Source organism: Schistocerca piceifrons, chromosome 11 (genome assembly GCF_021461385.2).
Source record: "Schistocerca piceifrons isolate TAMUIC-IGC-003096 chromosome 11, iqSchPice1.1, whole genome shotgun sequence".
In the NCBI taxonomy this organism is placed as follows: domain Eukaryota; kingdom Metazoa; phylum Arthropoda; class Insecta; order Orthoptera; family Acrididae; genus Schistocerca; species Schistocerca piceifrons.
In genome coordinates this window covers 8,568,221-8,585,395 of record NC_060148.1, presented here as the reverse complement: position 1 = coordinate 8,585,395, position 17,175 = coordinate 8,568,221, and the positions used below count along the sequence as shown (strand labels likewise).

At 43.8% G+C, this 17,175-nt stretch overlaps 1 protein-coding gene and 1 non-coding gene across 2 annotated transcripts in view; one reads left to right on the top strand and one right to left on the bottom strand.

Moving 5' to 3' along the window:
• The window catches only part of LOC124720201, a 228,547-nt gene that overhangs the window by 154,715 nt on the left and 56,657 nt on the right, over window positions 1–17,175 (top strand). The window contains exon 21 of the mRNA XM_047245524.1: window positions 1,265–1,302. Coding sequence (XP_047101480.1) covers window positions 1,265–1,302 — 38 coding nt within the window. The remainder of the gene's footprint in view (window positions 1–1,264; window positions 1,303–17,175) is intronic.
• On the bottom strand, window positions 5,715–5,791 carry Trnas-cga. The gene has a single exon. It is a non-coding gene; the product is annotated as a tRNA-Ser (tRNA).

Genomic DNA, 17,175 nt, shown 5'->3' with positions numbered 1-17,175 from the left:
GACTGTTCGATCCCGCGTCCGACCGTCCTGATTTAGGTTTTCTGTAATTTTTCTAAATTGCTCCGGGCAAATGCCGGGTTCCTTTGAAAGGGCACGGTCGACTTCGTTCCCCGTCCTTTCCTAATCTGACAAGACCGGTGACCTCGCTGTTTGGTCTCTTCCTCCGAACGACCCGACCCGGCCTATCCCGTGTATGTGCTGCCTCTCCCTCTGAGCCATCGGACCCCCTTCCCCAATCCTTCCTCCCTCTTCCTGCCCCTGTTTTCTCTTCTCTGACACCACCTGACACAACCCCAACCAGAATACCTGCCAAACTGCAGTCATAGCGCTATGTTCTCGGCCGACGTAACTGCGCAGTGTTGCCGTGTGTGTGTGTGTGTGTGTGTGTGTGTGTGTGTGTGTGTGTTTTTCCATAACTCCTCATACCTGACTTACAACAGAAATGGCTGAAATCTATCTGACATTTTTATGTACGTTTGTTGCATTTCAGGCATATTTGCTACACTTGTTGATTTCATTTAATAATTTCTGTTACCTATCAATAGTAATGGTATATGTTAACTACAATTTAATGATTGAAAGTTGCAGGAACAATATGTGATTAAGATGTGCCCTCGTGGGCTTCATGAAGTGTATACACCTGCTTAAAACTATTTCACTGAATTTTTTTCAAGTCTTCACAGTGACATATTTCTGTAACCTCACATATTGAGCCACTGAAACACTTTTTGACCACCTGTGGCCCACAGCTCTCATTTATGTAATAACAAATATTGCTTATATGGGGGGAGTGCATCTTCTCATTTTTCTTGCTCTGTGTCAAAGTTGTTCCACGTATTTTCTTGTCAGTGTGTAGGGTGATATCGATTGCTGAAAAATGTTGCAAAATGAATCTAAAACACCAAATGAAGTTACAACGAAATGAAATATGTTTTGTCGAATATGAAGTTATTAGCAGCTGACAAATAATAATTAGTGCTTTTGTTAGTAGTAGTAGTAGTAGTAGTAGTGATAGATAAAAAAATTGAGAAAAAAAAGGAATCAGTTAAGCAGTTAACCTAAAGTGCAGATGATGTATTATGCTGTCAGTAGTTTACATAATTTTCACAGTTTATAATGTACATGCTTTACTGCTTTTGATATATGTTACCATTAAACAATCTTGAGGAACAATCAGTTATCTACAGCTGTTAGTATAGTTTCCTGTATTTACTGTAGAGTCTTACTGAATTAGTTTACCTGAAACCCCATCCAATTGTTGCAGGAGACAGCCACAAGAGGACACGCTTCAGATATTACACGGTAAAGACTTGATTATTTTACTGACACATTAGTTTTACCTGGCAGTGTTGGGCCTTCTTGGTTTGTTCCACATCAGTCCTGACTGTACATTAGAAATTCTCACAGATGGTGGTGTCGCAGACAGGTAAATGGTGGCGTGCTCTGGCAAGAATGTGGCCAATTTCTACCATGTCCGTCCCTACTCCAAACTTGTGCTTTTCTCTACTGCCATTGTTGTTGACAGGCCATAGAATGCTATCCTTCCCTCCTTTTGATATTTAATTTACAAGTAGGTTTACAGTGTGCATAAAAAGTAAATATCCAGTAATGTTTAAGATTTAATATAACTAAAACTTCTTGCTTGGCGAACATATCCTTGCTGTCTCTATTTCTCGTGACCCACTGCTTTCCTCTCTATTTCGCAGTGTTTGCTTCTAGTCAACCTGTGTGTAATTCACTTTCCTTGTTTTATTTTCATCACTGTCTTATCCCAATCTTCTGAGGAACTTTTACATTGTCACTGTTTGCAGTAGTTCAACACTCTGCATTAAACATATTCCTGTTTTAGATTAGTTACGGTAAATTCTGTTTCTGAATGTACGTGTTACTAGTATTTAACCATACACCTACCATCATATTTCTCAGATGTTAAATAACTGTTTGTGCAAACACCATACCCTCATAAAATCGAGTTCATCAATTTGTTCGTCAAGATTATAGTTACAGTAAAATAATTTTTGTACATCTGAAGTCAAAGTAGAGAGGCTATCAAATGTAGACTGGCAATGGCAAGGAAAGCGTTTCTGAAGAAGAGAAATTTGTTAACATCGAGTATAGATTTAAGGAAGTCGTTTCTGAAAGTATTTCTATGGAGTGTAGCCATGTATGGAAGTGAAACATGGACGGTAAATAGTTTGGAAAAGAAGAGAATAGAAGCTTTCAAAATGTGGTGCTGCAGAAGAATGCTGGAGATTAGATGGGTAGATCACATAACTAATGAGGAGGTATTGAACAGAATTGGGGAGAAGAGGAGTTTGTGGCACAACTTGACTAGAAGAAGGGATCGGTTGGTAGGACATGTTCTGAGGCATCAAGGGATCACCAATTTAGTATTGGAGGGCAGCGTGGAGGGTAAAAATCTTAAGAGGGAGACAAAGAGATGAATACACTAAGCAGATTCAGAAGGCTGTAGGTTGCAGTAGGTACTGGGAGATGAAGAAGCTTGCACAGGATAGAGTAGCATGGAGAGCTGCATCAAACCAGTCTCAGGACTGAAGACTACAACGACAACAACACCTGATTATGGTATAATAACGAGATTGCTGCATTTATTCACTAAGAGTGTGATGTGCGACATACACAGGCATTATCCTGAAGACGATGTGTGAGGGACTGCAAAATTATACTCTCCACTTCCACAGTCGAGCAAGGGAAGAAGAGTTCGTGGCAACTGTTACTGACAGATGTGAACTGTTCCACTACAGGTACAGCCATATTTGAGACAATAAGGAGGGTTTCCGGGAGAGAAGGGAGGCGCCTCGCGGCCGCCGCGGGAGTCTCCGAACCGACTCTCGAGACATTGCTCGAGCTGTGGTCGCCTACTTTCCACAGTTACTTCCACTGGCTCTGCCACTACCAGTCAGGATTCGGCTTTTCTAAGCTACAGAGTGGCTGCTGAGAGTTGGTGCAGGACTTTAGTTTCAACACTGATGGAGAGCACAATTGTGGGGAGCTGGATTCTGCATCTCCTGCAGCTGGTCACAATAGGACCCGTTGTAGTAGTTACAGCACCTCCCAGGGCGGAGCAAAGAAATCCTCCTCACCCTTTCTAACCTCATTTGTGCTTCGGGCCAGTTTTCGAATTCTGGTGATAGGCGACTTTAATATCACTTTTAAAATCCAGGAAGGATCCACATATTAGAGTAGTTATTGTAATCTTGTCCTCACTAACTGTGTGGGAAAGACCTCTGAGCAGACGGTCGACTGCTGTTTTTTTGTCTGCGTCTTAGACTCTAGGCATCTCCTTAGCCACTTTCAATGTGAGTTCACGAGGTATTGCTCCGGCTTTGATGTCCTGACCCTCCTGGAAGTGGCTATACACAACCTGCACCAGCATCGTGGTGTATTTTTGGAATCGAGAAGGTCTACAATACTACTTGTAGGCCTGTTATTCTTGGACAGCTCCGTGAATGGGATTTTTGAGGATGTCTTCCCATCCTTGTATCGTCCTCCTTCCGACTGTACTGTTTTAGATATCAAGTTGATGATTTCGTGCCTGATTGCTTTGAGCTGGAGAACAGTGAGTGTCTTTCCAGGTAGTGGTTTAAGCACGACTATTTTTGCCGTAGCCATTAATGCTAGCACATCAGTAGTTAAGTGTCCTGTCCAGTGTTGTTTGTTTCTTGGTCTACATCTACATGGTTACTCTGCAATTTAACCTAAGTGCCTGGCAGAGGATTCATCAAACCATTTTCATACTACTTCTCAACCATTCCACTCTAGAATGGCGCGTGGGAAAAAGGAACAACCTAAATCTTTCCGTTCGAACTCTGATTTCTCTTATTTTATTATGATGATCATTTCTCCCTACGTAGGTAAGTGTCGACAAAATAAAGTTGCTGATTGAAATTTTGTAAATAGATCTCACTGCAAAGAAAACCGCCTTTGTTTCAGTGACTGCCACCCCAACTCGCGTACTATATCAGTGACACTCTCACCCCTATTGTGCAATAACACGAAATAAGCTGCCCATCTTTGTACTTTTTCAATGTGGTCCCATACTGTGCAGCAGTAGTCCAGCAGAGGACGGGCAATTATAATGTAGGCTGTCTCTTTACTGGGTTTGTCGCATCTTCTCAGTGTTCTGCCGACAAAGTGCAGTCTTTGTTTCGCCTTCCTCACAATATTATCTATGTGGTCTTTCCAATTTAAGTTGCTCATAATTGTAATTCCTAGGTATTTGTCAAATTGACAGCCCATGGATTTGTGCGATTTATTGCATACCCAAAATTTATCAGATTTCTTTTAGTACCCATGTGGGTGACCTAGTACTTTTCTTTGTTTAGTGCCATTTGCCACTTTTTGCACCACACACAAATTCTCTCTAGATCATTTTGTAATTGGAATTGATCATCTGATGATTTTACTAGAGGGTAAGTTACAGCACCATCTGCAAACAATCTAAGGGGGCTGCTCAGATTATCACCTACATCATTTATGTAAATCAGGAACAGCAGAGGGCCTATGACACTACCTTGCATAACTACCAAAATGCCTATGTACAAGCCCTTATTTCTCACATCTTATCTTCGAGGTCCTTATTTTTAAGTACATTGGTAACAGTAGAACTGTTCTGCATCTGCCTCGAATGCCGGTTATCTGAAGTTCCAAAACAGTGCCTTGCGAAAAGAGCATTGTCTTCCCTCCAGTTCACGAAGCATCTCCATGATAGTTGCATGTTGTTTGAATCTACTGGTAACAAATATAACAGCCCACCTCTGAATTTCTTCAGTGTCCTTCTTTAATCCAACTTTCTGGGGATCCCAACCTCTTGAACAGCACTCGAGAATGTGTCCCAGTAGCATTCTATACTCCATCTCCTTTATCGATGAGCTACACTTTCCCAAAATTCTCCCAATAAAACTAAGTTGAGCATTCACCTTCCCGACTACCAGCTTGACACGATCGTTTCGTTTCGTATCGCTTTTGCAGCGTTAGACCTAGCTATTTAATCGGTGTTATTGAGTCGAGCTGTACTCTACTAATGCTGTATTTGAACTTAACAGGATTGGTTTTCCTACTTGTCCACATTAACTTACATTTTTCTACAGGTAGAGCTAGCTGCCATTCATCACACCATCCTGAAACCACAGCATCATCAGCAAACAGCCGTAAATTACTTCACACCCTGTCAGTCAGATGATTTATGTTTATAGAGAATGAAAGCAATTCTGTTGCTGGGCCACTTCTAATGATATCCTTGACTCTGATGAACACTTGCTGTTACTTAAAAATTCTTCTGGACACTCACATATCTGGGAAGCTAAACCATTTGCTCAGACCTTCATCAATAATCTGCTGTGGGCCACTGTGCCAAACACTTTCTGGATGAAACTTCCTGGCAGATTAAAACTGTATGCCAGACCGAGACTCGAACTCGGGACCTTTGCCTTTCGCGGGCAAGTGCTCTACTGACTGAGCTACCCAAGCATGACTTACGCCCCGTCCTCACAGCTTTACTTCTGCCAGTACCTCATCTCCTACCTTCCAAACTTTACAGAAGCTCTCCTGCGAACCTTGCAGAACTAGCACTCCTGAAAGAAAGGATACTGTGGAGACATGGCTTAGCCACAGCCTGAGGGATGTTTCCAGAATGAGATTTTCACTCTGCAGTGGAGTGTGCGCTGATATGAAACTTCCTGGCAGATTAAAACTGCGTGCCGGACCGAGACTCGAACTCGGGACCTTTGCCTTTCGGGGGCAAGTGCTCTACCGACTGAGCTACCCAAGCACGACTCACGCCCTGTCCTCACAGCTTTACTTCTACCAGTACCTCGTCTCCTGCAAGGTTCGCAGGAGAGCTTCTGTAAAGTTTGGAAGGTAGGAGACGAGGTACTGGCAGAAGTAAAGCTGTGAGGACGGGGCGTGAGTCGTGCTTGGGTAGCTCAGTCGGTAGAGCACTTGTCCGCGAAACACAAAGGTCACGAGTTCGAGTCTCGGTCTGGCACACAGTTTTAATCTGCCAGGAAGTTTCATGTCGGCGCATTCTCCGCTGTAGAGTGAAAATTTCATTCTACTTTCTGGATATCTAGAAATGTGAAATCTGCCTGTTCCCTCGATCCGTGGTTTGTAGGATTTCATGTGAGATAAGTGCAAGCTGAGACTTGTGATAGCGATGCTTTCTAAATCGGTGCTGATTTGTGGTCAGAAGCTTTTCTGTGTCAAAGAAATCTGTTATATTGAAACTCAGGACGTGTTCAAGAATTCTACAGCACACAGATGTTAAGGACACTGGTCTGTAATTAAATAGGTCAGTTCTTTTATCTTTCTTACATACAGAAGTCATCTGCACTTATTTTTCAGTCACTCGGTACTTTTTGCTGTGGTAGAGATATGCAATAAATGCGAGATAAATTAGGGGCCAATGCCAGAGTGTACTCTCTGTAAAATTGAATTGGAATTCCATCTGGACCTGGTGTCTTATTTGTTTTCAACTCTCTCTGTTGCTTTTATATGCCACGGATGCATATTTCTATATCTTCCATGCAGTAGCCTGTGCGACAGTCAAATGACGGTATGTTTGTACGCTCCTCCTGCGTGATTTCTTCAGCTTTTAATTTCGTATTTTATATTGCCACCCCAGAATGGTCAACGACTGAATAGACAGAAGCCTTGGACCCACTTAGTGATTTTACTTATGACCAGAAATGTATCCAGTTTTTGGAGGCTCTTTGGCTAAGGTATGATGTTGGTAGTTTTCTACTAACTTTTGCCTGTCAACATATGCGTGCTCTTTTTTGAACCGAGAGAGCAACGATCACTGTTTGCTAAGCATTTTCAGCTCACTGGGAAACCTACTGTATTGGAAACATGTTCCAACAGTCCATTCTTCGTCCCTCAGTTTTCTCATCATTTTTGTGGATTTATGCTTTGTCTTGTTAGAAACTGCTTTTGTTTAATCCACTCTTTTTCCTACATAAGTGACTATTGCCTCATGACAGCAATTAACAGACTTCAAATGCAGAATGTTAGTTGGAGCTTGATGCACAGGATATTTCATTTCAGAAATGGTTAGAGAATTCAATATTCTGCGATTCACAGCGTCGAGAGTCTGCCAAGACTCCCAAATTTCAGAAATTATCTCTCACCACAGACAGTGAAGTGGTTGACTGCATTCACTTAATGACTGAGAGGAGCACCATTTGTATAGAGTTGTCAGTGCTAAAAGACAAGCAACATTGCATGAAATAACTGCATAAATCAATTTAGGGAATATATCAATTAGGTCCCCCCATGAACCATGGACCTTGCCGTTGGTGGGGAGGCTTGCGTGCCTCAGCGATACAGATAGCCGTACCGTAGGTGCAACCACAACGGAGGGGTATCTGTTGAGAGGCCAGACAAACGTGTGGTTCCTGAAGAGGGGCAGCAGCCTTTTCAGTAGTTGCAGGGGCAACAGTCTGGATGATTGACTGATCTGGCCTTGTAACATTAACCAAAACGGCCTTGCTGTGCTGGTACTGCAAACGGCTGAAAGCAAGGGGACACTACAGCCGTAATTTTTCCCGAGGACATGCAGCATTACTGTATGATTAAATGATGATGGCGTCCTCTTGGGTAAAATATTCCGGAGGTAAAATAGTCCCCCATTCGGATCTCCGGGCGGGGACTACTCAGGACGACATTGTCATCAGGAGAAAGAAAACTGGCCTTCTACGGATCGGAGCATGGAATGTCAGATCCCTTAATCAGGCAGGTAGGTTAGAAAATTTAAAAAGGGAAATGGATAGGTTAAAGTTAGATATAGTGGGAATTAGTGAAGTTCGGTGGCAGGAGGAACAAGACTTTTGGTCAGGTGATTACAGGGTTATAAATACAAAATCAAATAGGGGTAATGCAGGAGTAGGTTTAATAATGAATAAAAAAATAGGAGTGCGGGTTAGCTACTACAAACAGCATAGTGAACGCATTATTGTGGCCAAGATAGACACAAAGCCCATGCCTACTACACTAGTACAAGTTTATATGCCAACTAGCTCTGCAGATGATGAAGAAATAGATGAAATGTATGACGAGATAAAAGAAATTATTCAGGTAGTGAAGGGAGACGAAAATTTAATAGTCATGGGTGACTGGAATTCGTCAGTAGGAAAAGGGAGAGAAGGAAACATAGTAGGTGAATATGGATTTGGGGGAAGAAATGAAAGAGGAAGCCGCCTGGTAGAATTTTGCACAGAGCATAACTTAATTATAGCTAACACTTGGTCCAAGAATCATAAAAGAAGGTTGTATACCTGGAAGAATCCTGGAGATAACTAGAAGGTATCAGATAGATTATATAATGGTAAGATAGAGATTTAGGAACCAGGTTTTAAATTGTAAGACATTTCCAGGGGCAGATGTGGACTCTGACCACAATCTATTGGTTATGAACTGCAGATTGAAACTGAAGAAACTGCAAAAAGGTGGGAATCTAAGGAGATGGGACCTGGATAAACTGAAAGAACCAGAGGTTGTAGAGAGTTTCAGGGATAGCATAAGGGAACAATTGACAGGAATGGGGGAAAGAAATACAGTAGAAGAAGAATGGGTAGCTCTGAGGGATGAAGTAGTGAAGGCAGCAGACGATCAAGTAGGTGAAAAGGCGAGGGCTAATAGAAATCCTTGGGTAACAGAAGAAATATTGAATTTAATTGATGAAAGGAGAAAATATAAAAATGCAGTAAATGAAACAGGCAAAAAGGAATACAAACGTCTCAGAAATGAGATCGACAGGAAGTGCAAAATGGCTAAGCAGGGATGGCTAGAGGACAAATGTAAGGATGTAGAGGCTTGTCTCACTAGGGGTAAGATAGATACTGCCTACAGGAAAATTAAAGAGACCTTTGGAGAGAAGAGAACCACTTGTATGAATATCAAGAGCTCAGATGGCAACCCAGTTCTAAGCAAAGAAGGGAAGGCAGAAAGGTGGAAGGAGTATATAGAGGGTTTATACAAGGGCGATGTACTTGAGGACAATATTATGGAAATGGAGGAGGATGTAGATGAAGATGATATGGGAGATAGGATACTGCGTGAAGAGTTTGACAGAGCACTGAAAGACCTGAGTCGAAACAAGGCCCCGGGAGTAGACAACATTCCATTAGAACTACTGATGGCCTTGGGAGAGCCAGTCCTGACAAAACTCTACCATCTGGTGAGCAAGACGTATGAGACAGGCGAAATACCCTCAGACTTCAAGAAGAATATAATAATTCAAATCCCAAAGAAAGCAGGTGTTGACAGATGTGAAAATTACCGAACTATCAGTTTAATAAGTCACAGCTGCAAAATACTAACGCAAATTCTTTAGAGACGAATGGAAAAACTGGTAGAAGCGGACCTCGGGGAAGATCAGTTTGGATTCCGTAGAAATGTTGGAACACATGAGGCAATACTAACCTTACGACTTATCTTAGAAGAAAGATTAAGAAAAGGTAAACCTACGTTTCTAGCATTTGTAGACTTAGAGAAAGCTTTTGACAATGTTGACTGGAATACTCTCTTTCAAATTCTGAAGGTGGCAGGGGTAAAATACAGGGAGCGAAAGGCTATTTACAATTTGTACAGAAACCAGATGGCAGTTATACGAGTCGAGGGCCACGAAAGAGAAGCAGTGGTTGGGAAGGGAGTGAGACAGGGTTGTAGTCTCTCCCCGATGCTATTCAATCTGTATATTGATCAAGCAGTAAAGGAAACAAAAGAAAACTTCGGAGTAGGTATTAAAATCCATGGAGAAGAAATAAAAACTTAGAGGTTCGCCGATGACATTGTAATTCAGTAAGAGGCAGCAAAAGGACTTGGAAGAGCAGTTGAACGGAATGGACAGTGTCTTGAAAGGGGGATATAAGATCAACATCAACAAAAGCAAAACGAGAATAATTGAATGTAGTCGAATCAAGTCGGGTGATGCTACGGGAATTAGATTAGGAAATGAGACACTTAAAGTAGGAAAGGAGTTTTGCTATTTGGGGAGCAAAATAACTGATGATGGACGAAGTAGATAGGATATAAAATGTAGACTGGCAATGGCAAGTAAAGCGTTTGTGAAGAAGAGAAATTTGTTAACATCGAGTATAGATTTAAGTGTCAGGAAACCGTTTCTGAAAGTGTTTGTATGGAGTGTAGCCATGTATGGAAGTGAAACGTGGACGATAAATAGTTTAGACAAGAAGAGAATAGAAGCTTTCGAAATGTGGTGCTACAGAAGAATGCTGAAGGTTAGATGGGTAGATCACATAACTAATGAGGAGGTATTGAATAGAATTGGGGAGAAGAGGAGTTTGTGGCACAACTTGACTAGAAGAAAGGATCGGTTGGTAGGACATGTTCTGAGGCATCAAGGGATCACAAATTTAGCATTGGAGGGCAGCATGTAGGGTAAAAATCGTAGAGGGAGACCAAGAGATGAATACAGAAAGCAAATTCAGAAGGACGTAGGTACTGGGAGAGGAAAAAGCTTGCACAGGATAGAGTAGCATGGAGAGCTGCATCAAACCAGTCTCTGGACTGAAGACCACAACAACAACAACAACAACAACAACAACATCCATTAGAACAGTGCAGCAAAATTTGGCTTTGATGGGCTGTGGCAACTGGCAACTGATGCGAGTGCCTTTGCTAACACCACAACATTGCCTGCAGTGCCTCACCTGGACTGGCGACCACATCAGTTGGACGTCAGATGACTGGAAAACCGTGGCACAGTCAGGTGAGTCCTGATTTCAGTTGATAAGAGCGGATGACAGAGTTAGTGTGTGGTGTAGACCCCACGAAACCACGGAATTTAGTTGTCGATGAGGTGGTGGTGGCTCCGTAATGGTGTGGGCTGTGTTTACAGGGAGTGGAGTGGGTCCTTTGGTCTAACTAAACAGACGATTGACTGGAACGGTTATGTTTGGCTACTCGGAGGCCATTTGCAGCCGTGGAATTTTTATGGAATATGCCGTGTCACCAGTTCACAGTTGTTTGCAATTGGTTTTAAGAATATTCTGGACAGTTGGAGTGAGTGATTTGGCCATCCAGATCACTCGACAGGTATCCCGTCGAACATTTACGGGACCTAATGGAGGTGTCAGTTTTTGCACAAAACCCTGCACCGGCAGCACTGTGACGGCTGTAGAGGCAACACGGCTCGTGATTTCTGCAGGGGACTTGCAGCGACTTGTCAGGTCCGTGCCGTGCCGTGTCGAGTTGCTCCGCTTTGCTGTGCTGCGCTGTGCTGGGCAGGAGGAGGTCCGACACGATTTTAGGAGGTATCCCATGAGTTTTTGTCACTGTCTGCTTCTAGTGTTTGTGTTGCAGTGAATAGTTAATTTTCTTCTGTGTTTTTTTTTTTTTTTTTTTCAATTTCTGCTTTGGCTGATGTCAGTTATCCGATGTACGAAGATTATGTCGACATTTAAACTTGAGATGACACTTGCACAACAAGTAAAAGTGTTCACTACAAAGTACAATGGTAATAAAGGATACATTGTTTGATATGCCATGTGGGAAGACTGATACAGTAAAATTTAGTAATGTTAGTAAATCACACACGGAGTCGGAACAGAATAAGGGCAAGCACAGGATGGCGATTGCTGACGTAGACTTTGTGTTGCAGGTCGTACTGGCACGAGCCTGTATTGTCGTCACTTGTTGTCGCTCGGCAACACTGTCTCCCCCTAACGGCCACTGTCGCACTGTACGAGCCCGTCGTGTGGCGACGGCCGATTTCGGAGACGTCAGCTGTTGCCGGATAAGTGTGTGGTAGCCGGGTGGGCTACCGTAGCCCTCCTTCTGAGAAAAAGTCGTCAGTGGTGTCTCAGTGTTTCGACCCTCGTCCGGCCGTGTGCCCGGACGGGGCTCCGAACGGCATCTTCCGATACTCGGGACAGCCGGCCTGACACTGCTAGCTCACCTTTGCCCGGAACTGTACCTAGTAGCTCGAAAATCCCTACCCTGAGACCGGGCAGCTTCGTCGCCAGTAGTGGAGGTGAAGCCGTACCCGTGTCGTGTCCCGGCACGGAAGGGAACAGTGGTGGCAGGGGCAGCACTCACGGGCTCAGTGACATAGCCCGATTACCGTGCAAGGTACGGTCCATCTCGGCCATCCTATACACGGGAGATGAGATTGGGTGTGATACGGCAAACGGAGCTGAGGACGCGGGGCCGGGACGAGCTCGAAAGGAGGAAGTGAGGGAGCAGTGATTACGACAGAAGAGAAACAGAAGTCGGCGTTGTCGAGGTGAATGACTGCGGTATTTCCCGAAGGTGGGAGAGGTCGATTCTGCTGCTCCGCGCGAAGCCGATTTTGACGGTGCGTGACCGACGGACGTGCGGCGTCACCGCTGCCGCTCGGCGACTGCCGAGATCCTCTCGTCCCGCATTCGGAGCCCCGCGCCCACGTGCAGGTGCCTGGCCTGAAGTGTGCAGATGGCACTGCAGATGGTCTCGACGGTGTTTGCAGCACAAAGTGGAAGAGTGTGGGGGGCTGACGGCCGTGGAGTAGTTCTGCTGTACTCTTCTCCCCAGTAGGCATCAACCTGCAGGAAGTCAATATAAACACGATCCGTAGAAGTTTCTGCTCCGTATTTCCTCATTTGTATTTTAAAGGTGCGTACAAAGTGCACTCGGCATTTTATCCAGATGTGAAAGCCGGATACAGCAGGTAGCGAATATCGACGCTACAGAAAAACTTGCAGAAGACTTCTGAAAGAAAATTGTGCCCTTCGTCCAATCAGTGTGAGAGGAAGCCCTTCTGTAGCGAAAATTTTCTCGAGTGGTGCAACCGTAGCGTCCACAGTTGTGGACTGACAGTGGCTCGAAGGCTTCTCAGGTAATGGAATCCAGAATGCTGTCCTGAGTGGCAAGTGTTTGTCACAGAGAGGGTTATTGACAGAAGTGTCGCGCTATTATTATTTACCAGGTGTACCGGTATGAAATGAGCGTTAAGATACAAATCTGTTGATAGGGAACATTTGTTGTGAACGAGCCTTAATTTTTTTTGTTTGGTTATTATGACATCTGACAAAGATATTTAGTATACATCAAGTCACGGAACAAACATCATCATATGTTTTCATCGTGTTAACAATGTCGAATTTTGTTCCAGAAAATGATGATTTGCGGAAAGACTTAATTTTTTGTTTTCATTTGAAAAAAAGTGCTGCAGAGTTGCCCAGAATGCCTGTCCGAGGCATGTAGTGATCGTGCTCTATCAGAAGCAACGTGCAAAAGATGCTTGGTTCAGAAATAATGATTTTGATGTAAGAAACGAAGAACGTGGAAGACCACCAAAAAGTTTGAAGACACCCAATTGCAAGCAATATTTGATGAAGATGATACTTTGAGTCGGAAGCAAATGGCAGCAATGCTAAATGTTGCACAACAAACAATTTCTGACCGTTTGAAAGCTGTGGGAAAGATCCAAAAGTGTGGAAAATGGGTGCCACATGAATTGAATGAAAGACAGGTGGAAAACCAAAAAACCATTTGTCAAATTTTGCATCAAAGACATGAAAGAAAATCAATGTTGCATCGAATTGTTACTGGTGATGAAAAATAGAATTATTTTAAGAATCCTAAACGGGACAACCATCAACATCAACCGCAAAACCAGATCGATTCGGCAAGAAGACAATGCTCTATGTTTGGTGGGATCGGAAAGGTGTGGTGTATCGTGAGCTCCTAAAACCCAGTGAAACTGTGAATACTAATCGCTACAGACAACAAATGATCAATTTGAACTATGTATTGATTGAAAAAAGACCAGAATGGGCCAGAAGACGCGGCAAAGTAATTTTTTTACACGATAATGCACCTGCATACAAAGCAAAACTGGTTCAGGATACAATCAGAACAATTGGCTGTATTCACCAGACTTGGCCCCTTCCGACTACCATTTGTTTTCACCAATGGGACACACATTGGTTGAGGAACACTTCAATTCCCAAGAAGAAGTGGAAAATTGGGTGTCTGATTGGTTTGCTTCAAAAGACGAACATTTCTATTGCCGTGCTGTCAACAAATTGCCAGAAAGGTGGTCAAAATGTATAGGAAGCAATGTTCAGTACTTTGAATAAAATGTTACTTTTCAATTCAAAATTAGTGTTTCATTTTCACAAAAATACGCTCATTTCATACCGGTACACCTGGTATATACGTAAATGATCTGGCAGACAGGGTGGGCAGTAATCTGTGATTGTTTGCTGATGGTGCTGTGGTCTGTGGGAAGGGGTCTGAAGTTGATTGACTGTAGGAGGATACGACTTAGACAAGATTTCTAGTTGGTGTGATGAAAGGCAGCTAGTTCTAAATGTAGGAAAATGTAAGTTAACCCTCTTGCTGCTGTGGGCTCGTACGTACGTCCTGCAGTGCCGCTCCCCCAGTACTGTGGATGTGTATAGGTGCACCACTCCGGTATTCCTACAGTGCTGTGCATACTGAGGTGCCGACCTCTCACTGCTGCAGATGAGTTACTTTCGTATCTCAAGGAATAAAAGGGTTTCGAGTATTTATCGTACAGCGTATGTGCCTCATTGCATGCTATCGTTTGCAGAAAACCTCATCTCAGTATCTTACATCATTTGAGATATGATAATTGAATTGACCACACGATTCCCAATGTGCAGTGACATGGAGGGGTGCGTCCCACTTGACTGTCCTCTGGGTATAAAACCCAATAACTTGAGAATTAAATGAAATTATCACCAGTTTTAAATAAAGTTTCAATACCTTACCTAAGTTTCAGTCTCTGAAATGTACGAGCTAAAACTATCCGTACGCAAAGTTTAAGCAATGCATTTTTACCTCTGCAAACTCTTTGAAATTCCGTGTAATGTTTTACTCAAATTGATGCAGCCCAGTAAGTACAAGGGATAATGACAATAAATTAAGCCCTTTATCGAGAAAAGATGTCGGACTGTAAGACGTGCAAATTTCAACTTTTTTATGTAATAGTTCTCGAAAAATAGGGTGATAATTATTTTACGTAGGGCAGAATGCCGCCTCTCAGCGCAGGCGTCAGCATATGTCAAGGAGTGCAGCTTCAGTACAGAATGCAGAGAGGACGTCTGAAGCAGTGAAACGGTTAATGAAGGTTAGTAGGAAAAACAAACGTGCAATGTTAGACTACAGCATTAGTAGTGTCCTTCTCAACACGTCACATTGTTTGTGTCTCGAGGTGTAATATTGCAAAGTGATAAAATGTGGAAAAAACGTGTGGGGGTTGTGATAAGGAAGGCAAATGGTGAATTTTGTTTCATTGGTAGAGTTTTGGGCAAGTGTTGTTCATCTGCATAGGAGTGAGCATACAGGATGCTAGTGTGAACTATTCTTGAATGATTCCAGAATGAGATTTTCACTCTGCAGCGGAGTGTGTGCTGATATGAAACTTCCTGGCAGATTAAAACTGTGTGCCGGACCGAGACTCGAACTCGGGACCTTTGCCTTTGGCGGGCAAGTGCTCTACTGACTGAGCTACCCAAGCACGACTCATGCCCCGTCCTCACAGCTTTACTTCTGGCAGTACCTCGTCTCCTACCTTCCAAACTTTACATAAGCTAAGCCATGTCTCCGCAATATCCTTTCTTTCAGGAGTGCTAGTTCTGCAAGGTTCGCAGGAGAGCTTCTGTAAAGTTTGGAAGGTAGGAGACGAGGTACTGGCAGAAGTAAAGCTGTGAGGACGGGGCGTGAGTCGCGCTTAGGTAGCTCAGTCAGTAGAGCAGTTGCCCGTGAAAGGCAAAGGTCCCGAGTTCGAGTCTCGGTCCGGCACACAGTTTTAATCTGCCAGCAAGTTTTATTCTCGAATGTTTCTTATCCGTACCTTGTCGAGTTAAAGGAAGACACCAAAGCGATTCGTAGGCAGGCTGCTAGATTTATTACCGGTAGGTTCGAATGACACGCAAGTGTTACGGAGCAGCTTAGGGAACACGAATGGGAATCCTCAGAGGGACGACGACGTTCTTTTTGAGGGACACAATTGAGATACTGTAGAGAACCTGCATTTGAAGCTGACTGCAGAAAGATTCTACTGCCTGACAATGTATATTTCACGTAAGGACTGCGAAGGTAAGGGTAGAGAGATTAGGGTTCATACAGAGATATGCAGACAGTTGTTTTTCCCTCATTCTGTTATCGAACGTAACGGAAAGGAAATGACTGGTAGTGGTTCGGGTCACCTCGCACCCTACGGTGGCTTGCGGATAATGTATGCAGATGGAGGTGTCTGAACACCTGTTCACGTGCCTCCAGCCGTACAATAGCTGTGCCCTCATTCCACGGTTTTCGAACGGACGCACAGTCGGCGCCACGCTCGGGATTAATTTTCCGTGATATGTTACCTTCCCTGAGAAAGACTGGGCCTCCTACAGGTATGTGGGTTGAGGAAGCACGACGGTGGCTTCGGCCAGCTTTGGTGTGGGCTTAATACTGTCACAGGAGATAGTGTGCGCCAGATATTCCACCGACGGTTGGGATAAGAGAGATTTCTCGATATTGCATTTTAAGACTACGGACTGGAGGGTGTGAAACAGCCGGTGCGAGTTTGCGAGGTGTTCTCCTGTCACGGTCCCCGTCACCGCAGTGTCATCTAGCAGTCCTCGAGGAATCTGACCGTGACACGGGAGAATCGCCGTGCAGTACGTAGAGCACGCTGTCGCCCTTCACGTCTGCATCTGCTGTTTGTGAAAAAGTAATGGACTCCTCCTGCGTTATCGGTCGGAGATTAAAAAGTCGGGTTAGGGAATTACTGTCCCAGGCATAGGTTCTTTAAGTCACCACATATTCTGTGAGTAAAATTGGAACACTACTGTTTACGTTCTTTTATTGGGGTGCACCTAAAGTGTAGAAGGTCGTGTATCTGCTACCGGATCCTCCCTCGAAACTGCGTCTGTCGACAGTGGTTGCCCGCCAGATTCCTCGGGCGTCTGGATCATTTCCTTTGTAGAAATCGTTTCCACGAGTCACTGTAACTTCAAATCTACATTTGCACAATCACTGACACTGTTACGACGGACATTCCCAAAAACCGTTTCGTTCGGTGATCACCGATCCCAGTTGTCTCTCGTAGGCGTGTAAGACGTGTCGTTTTGCCGTGATGTCAGCGTGCTGTCGTGTGATTGAATTCCTCGTGAAGTCCTCTTTGGCCTTCCCGGT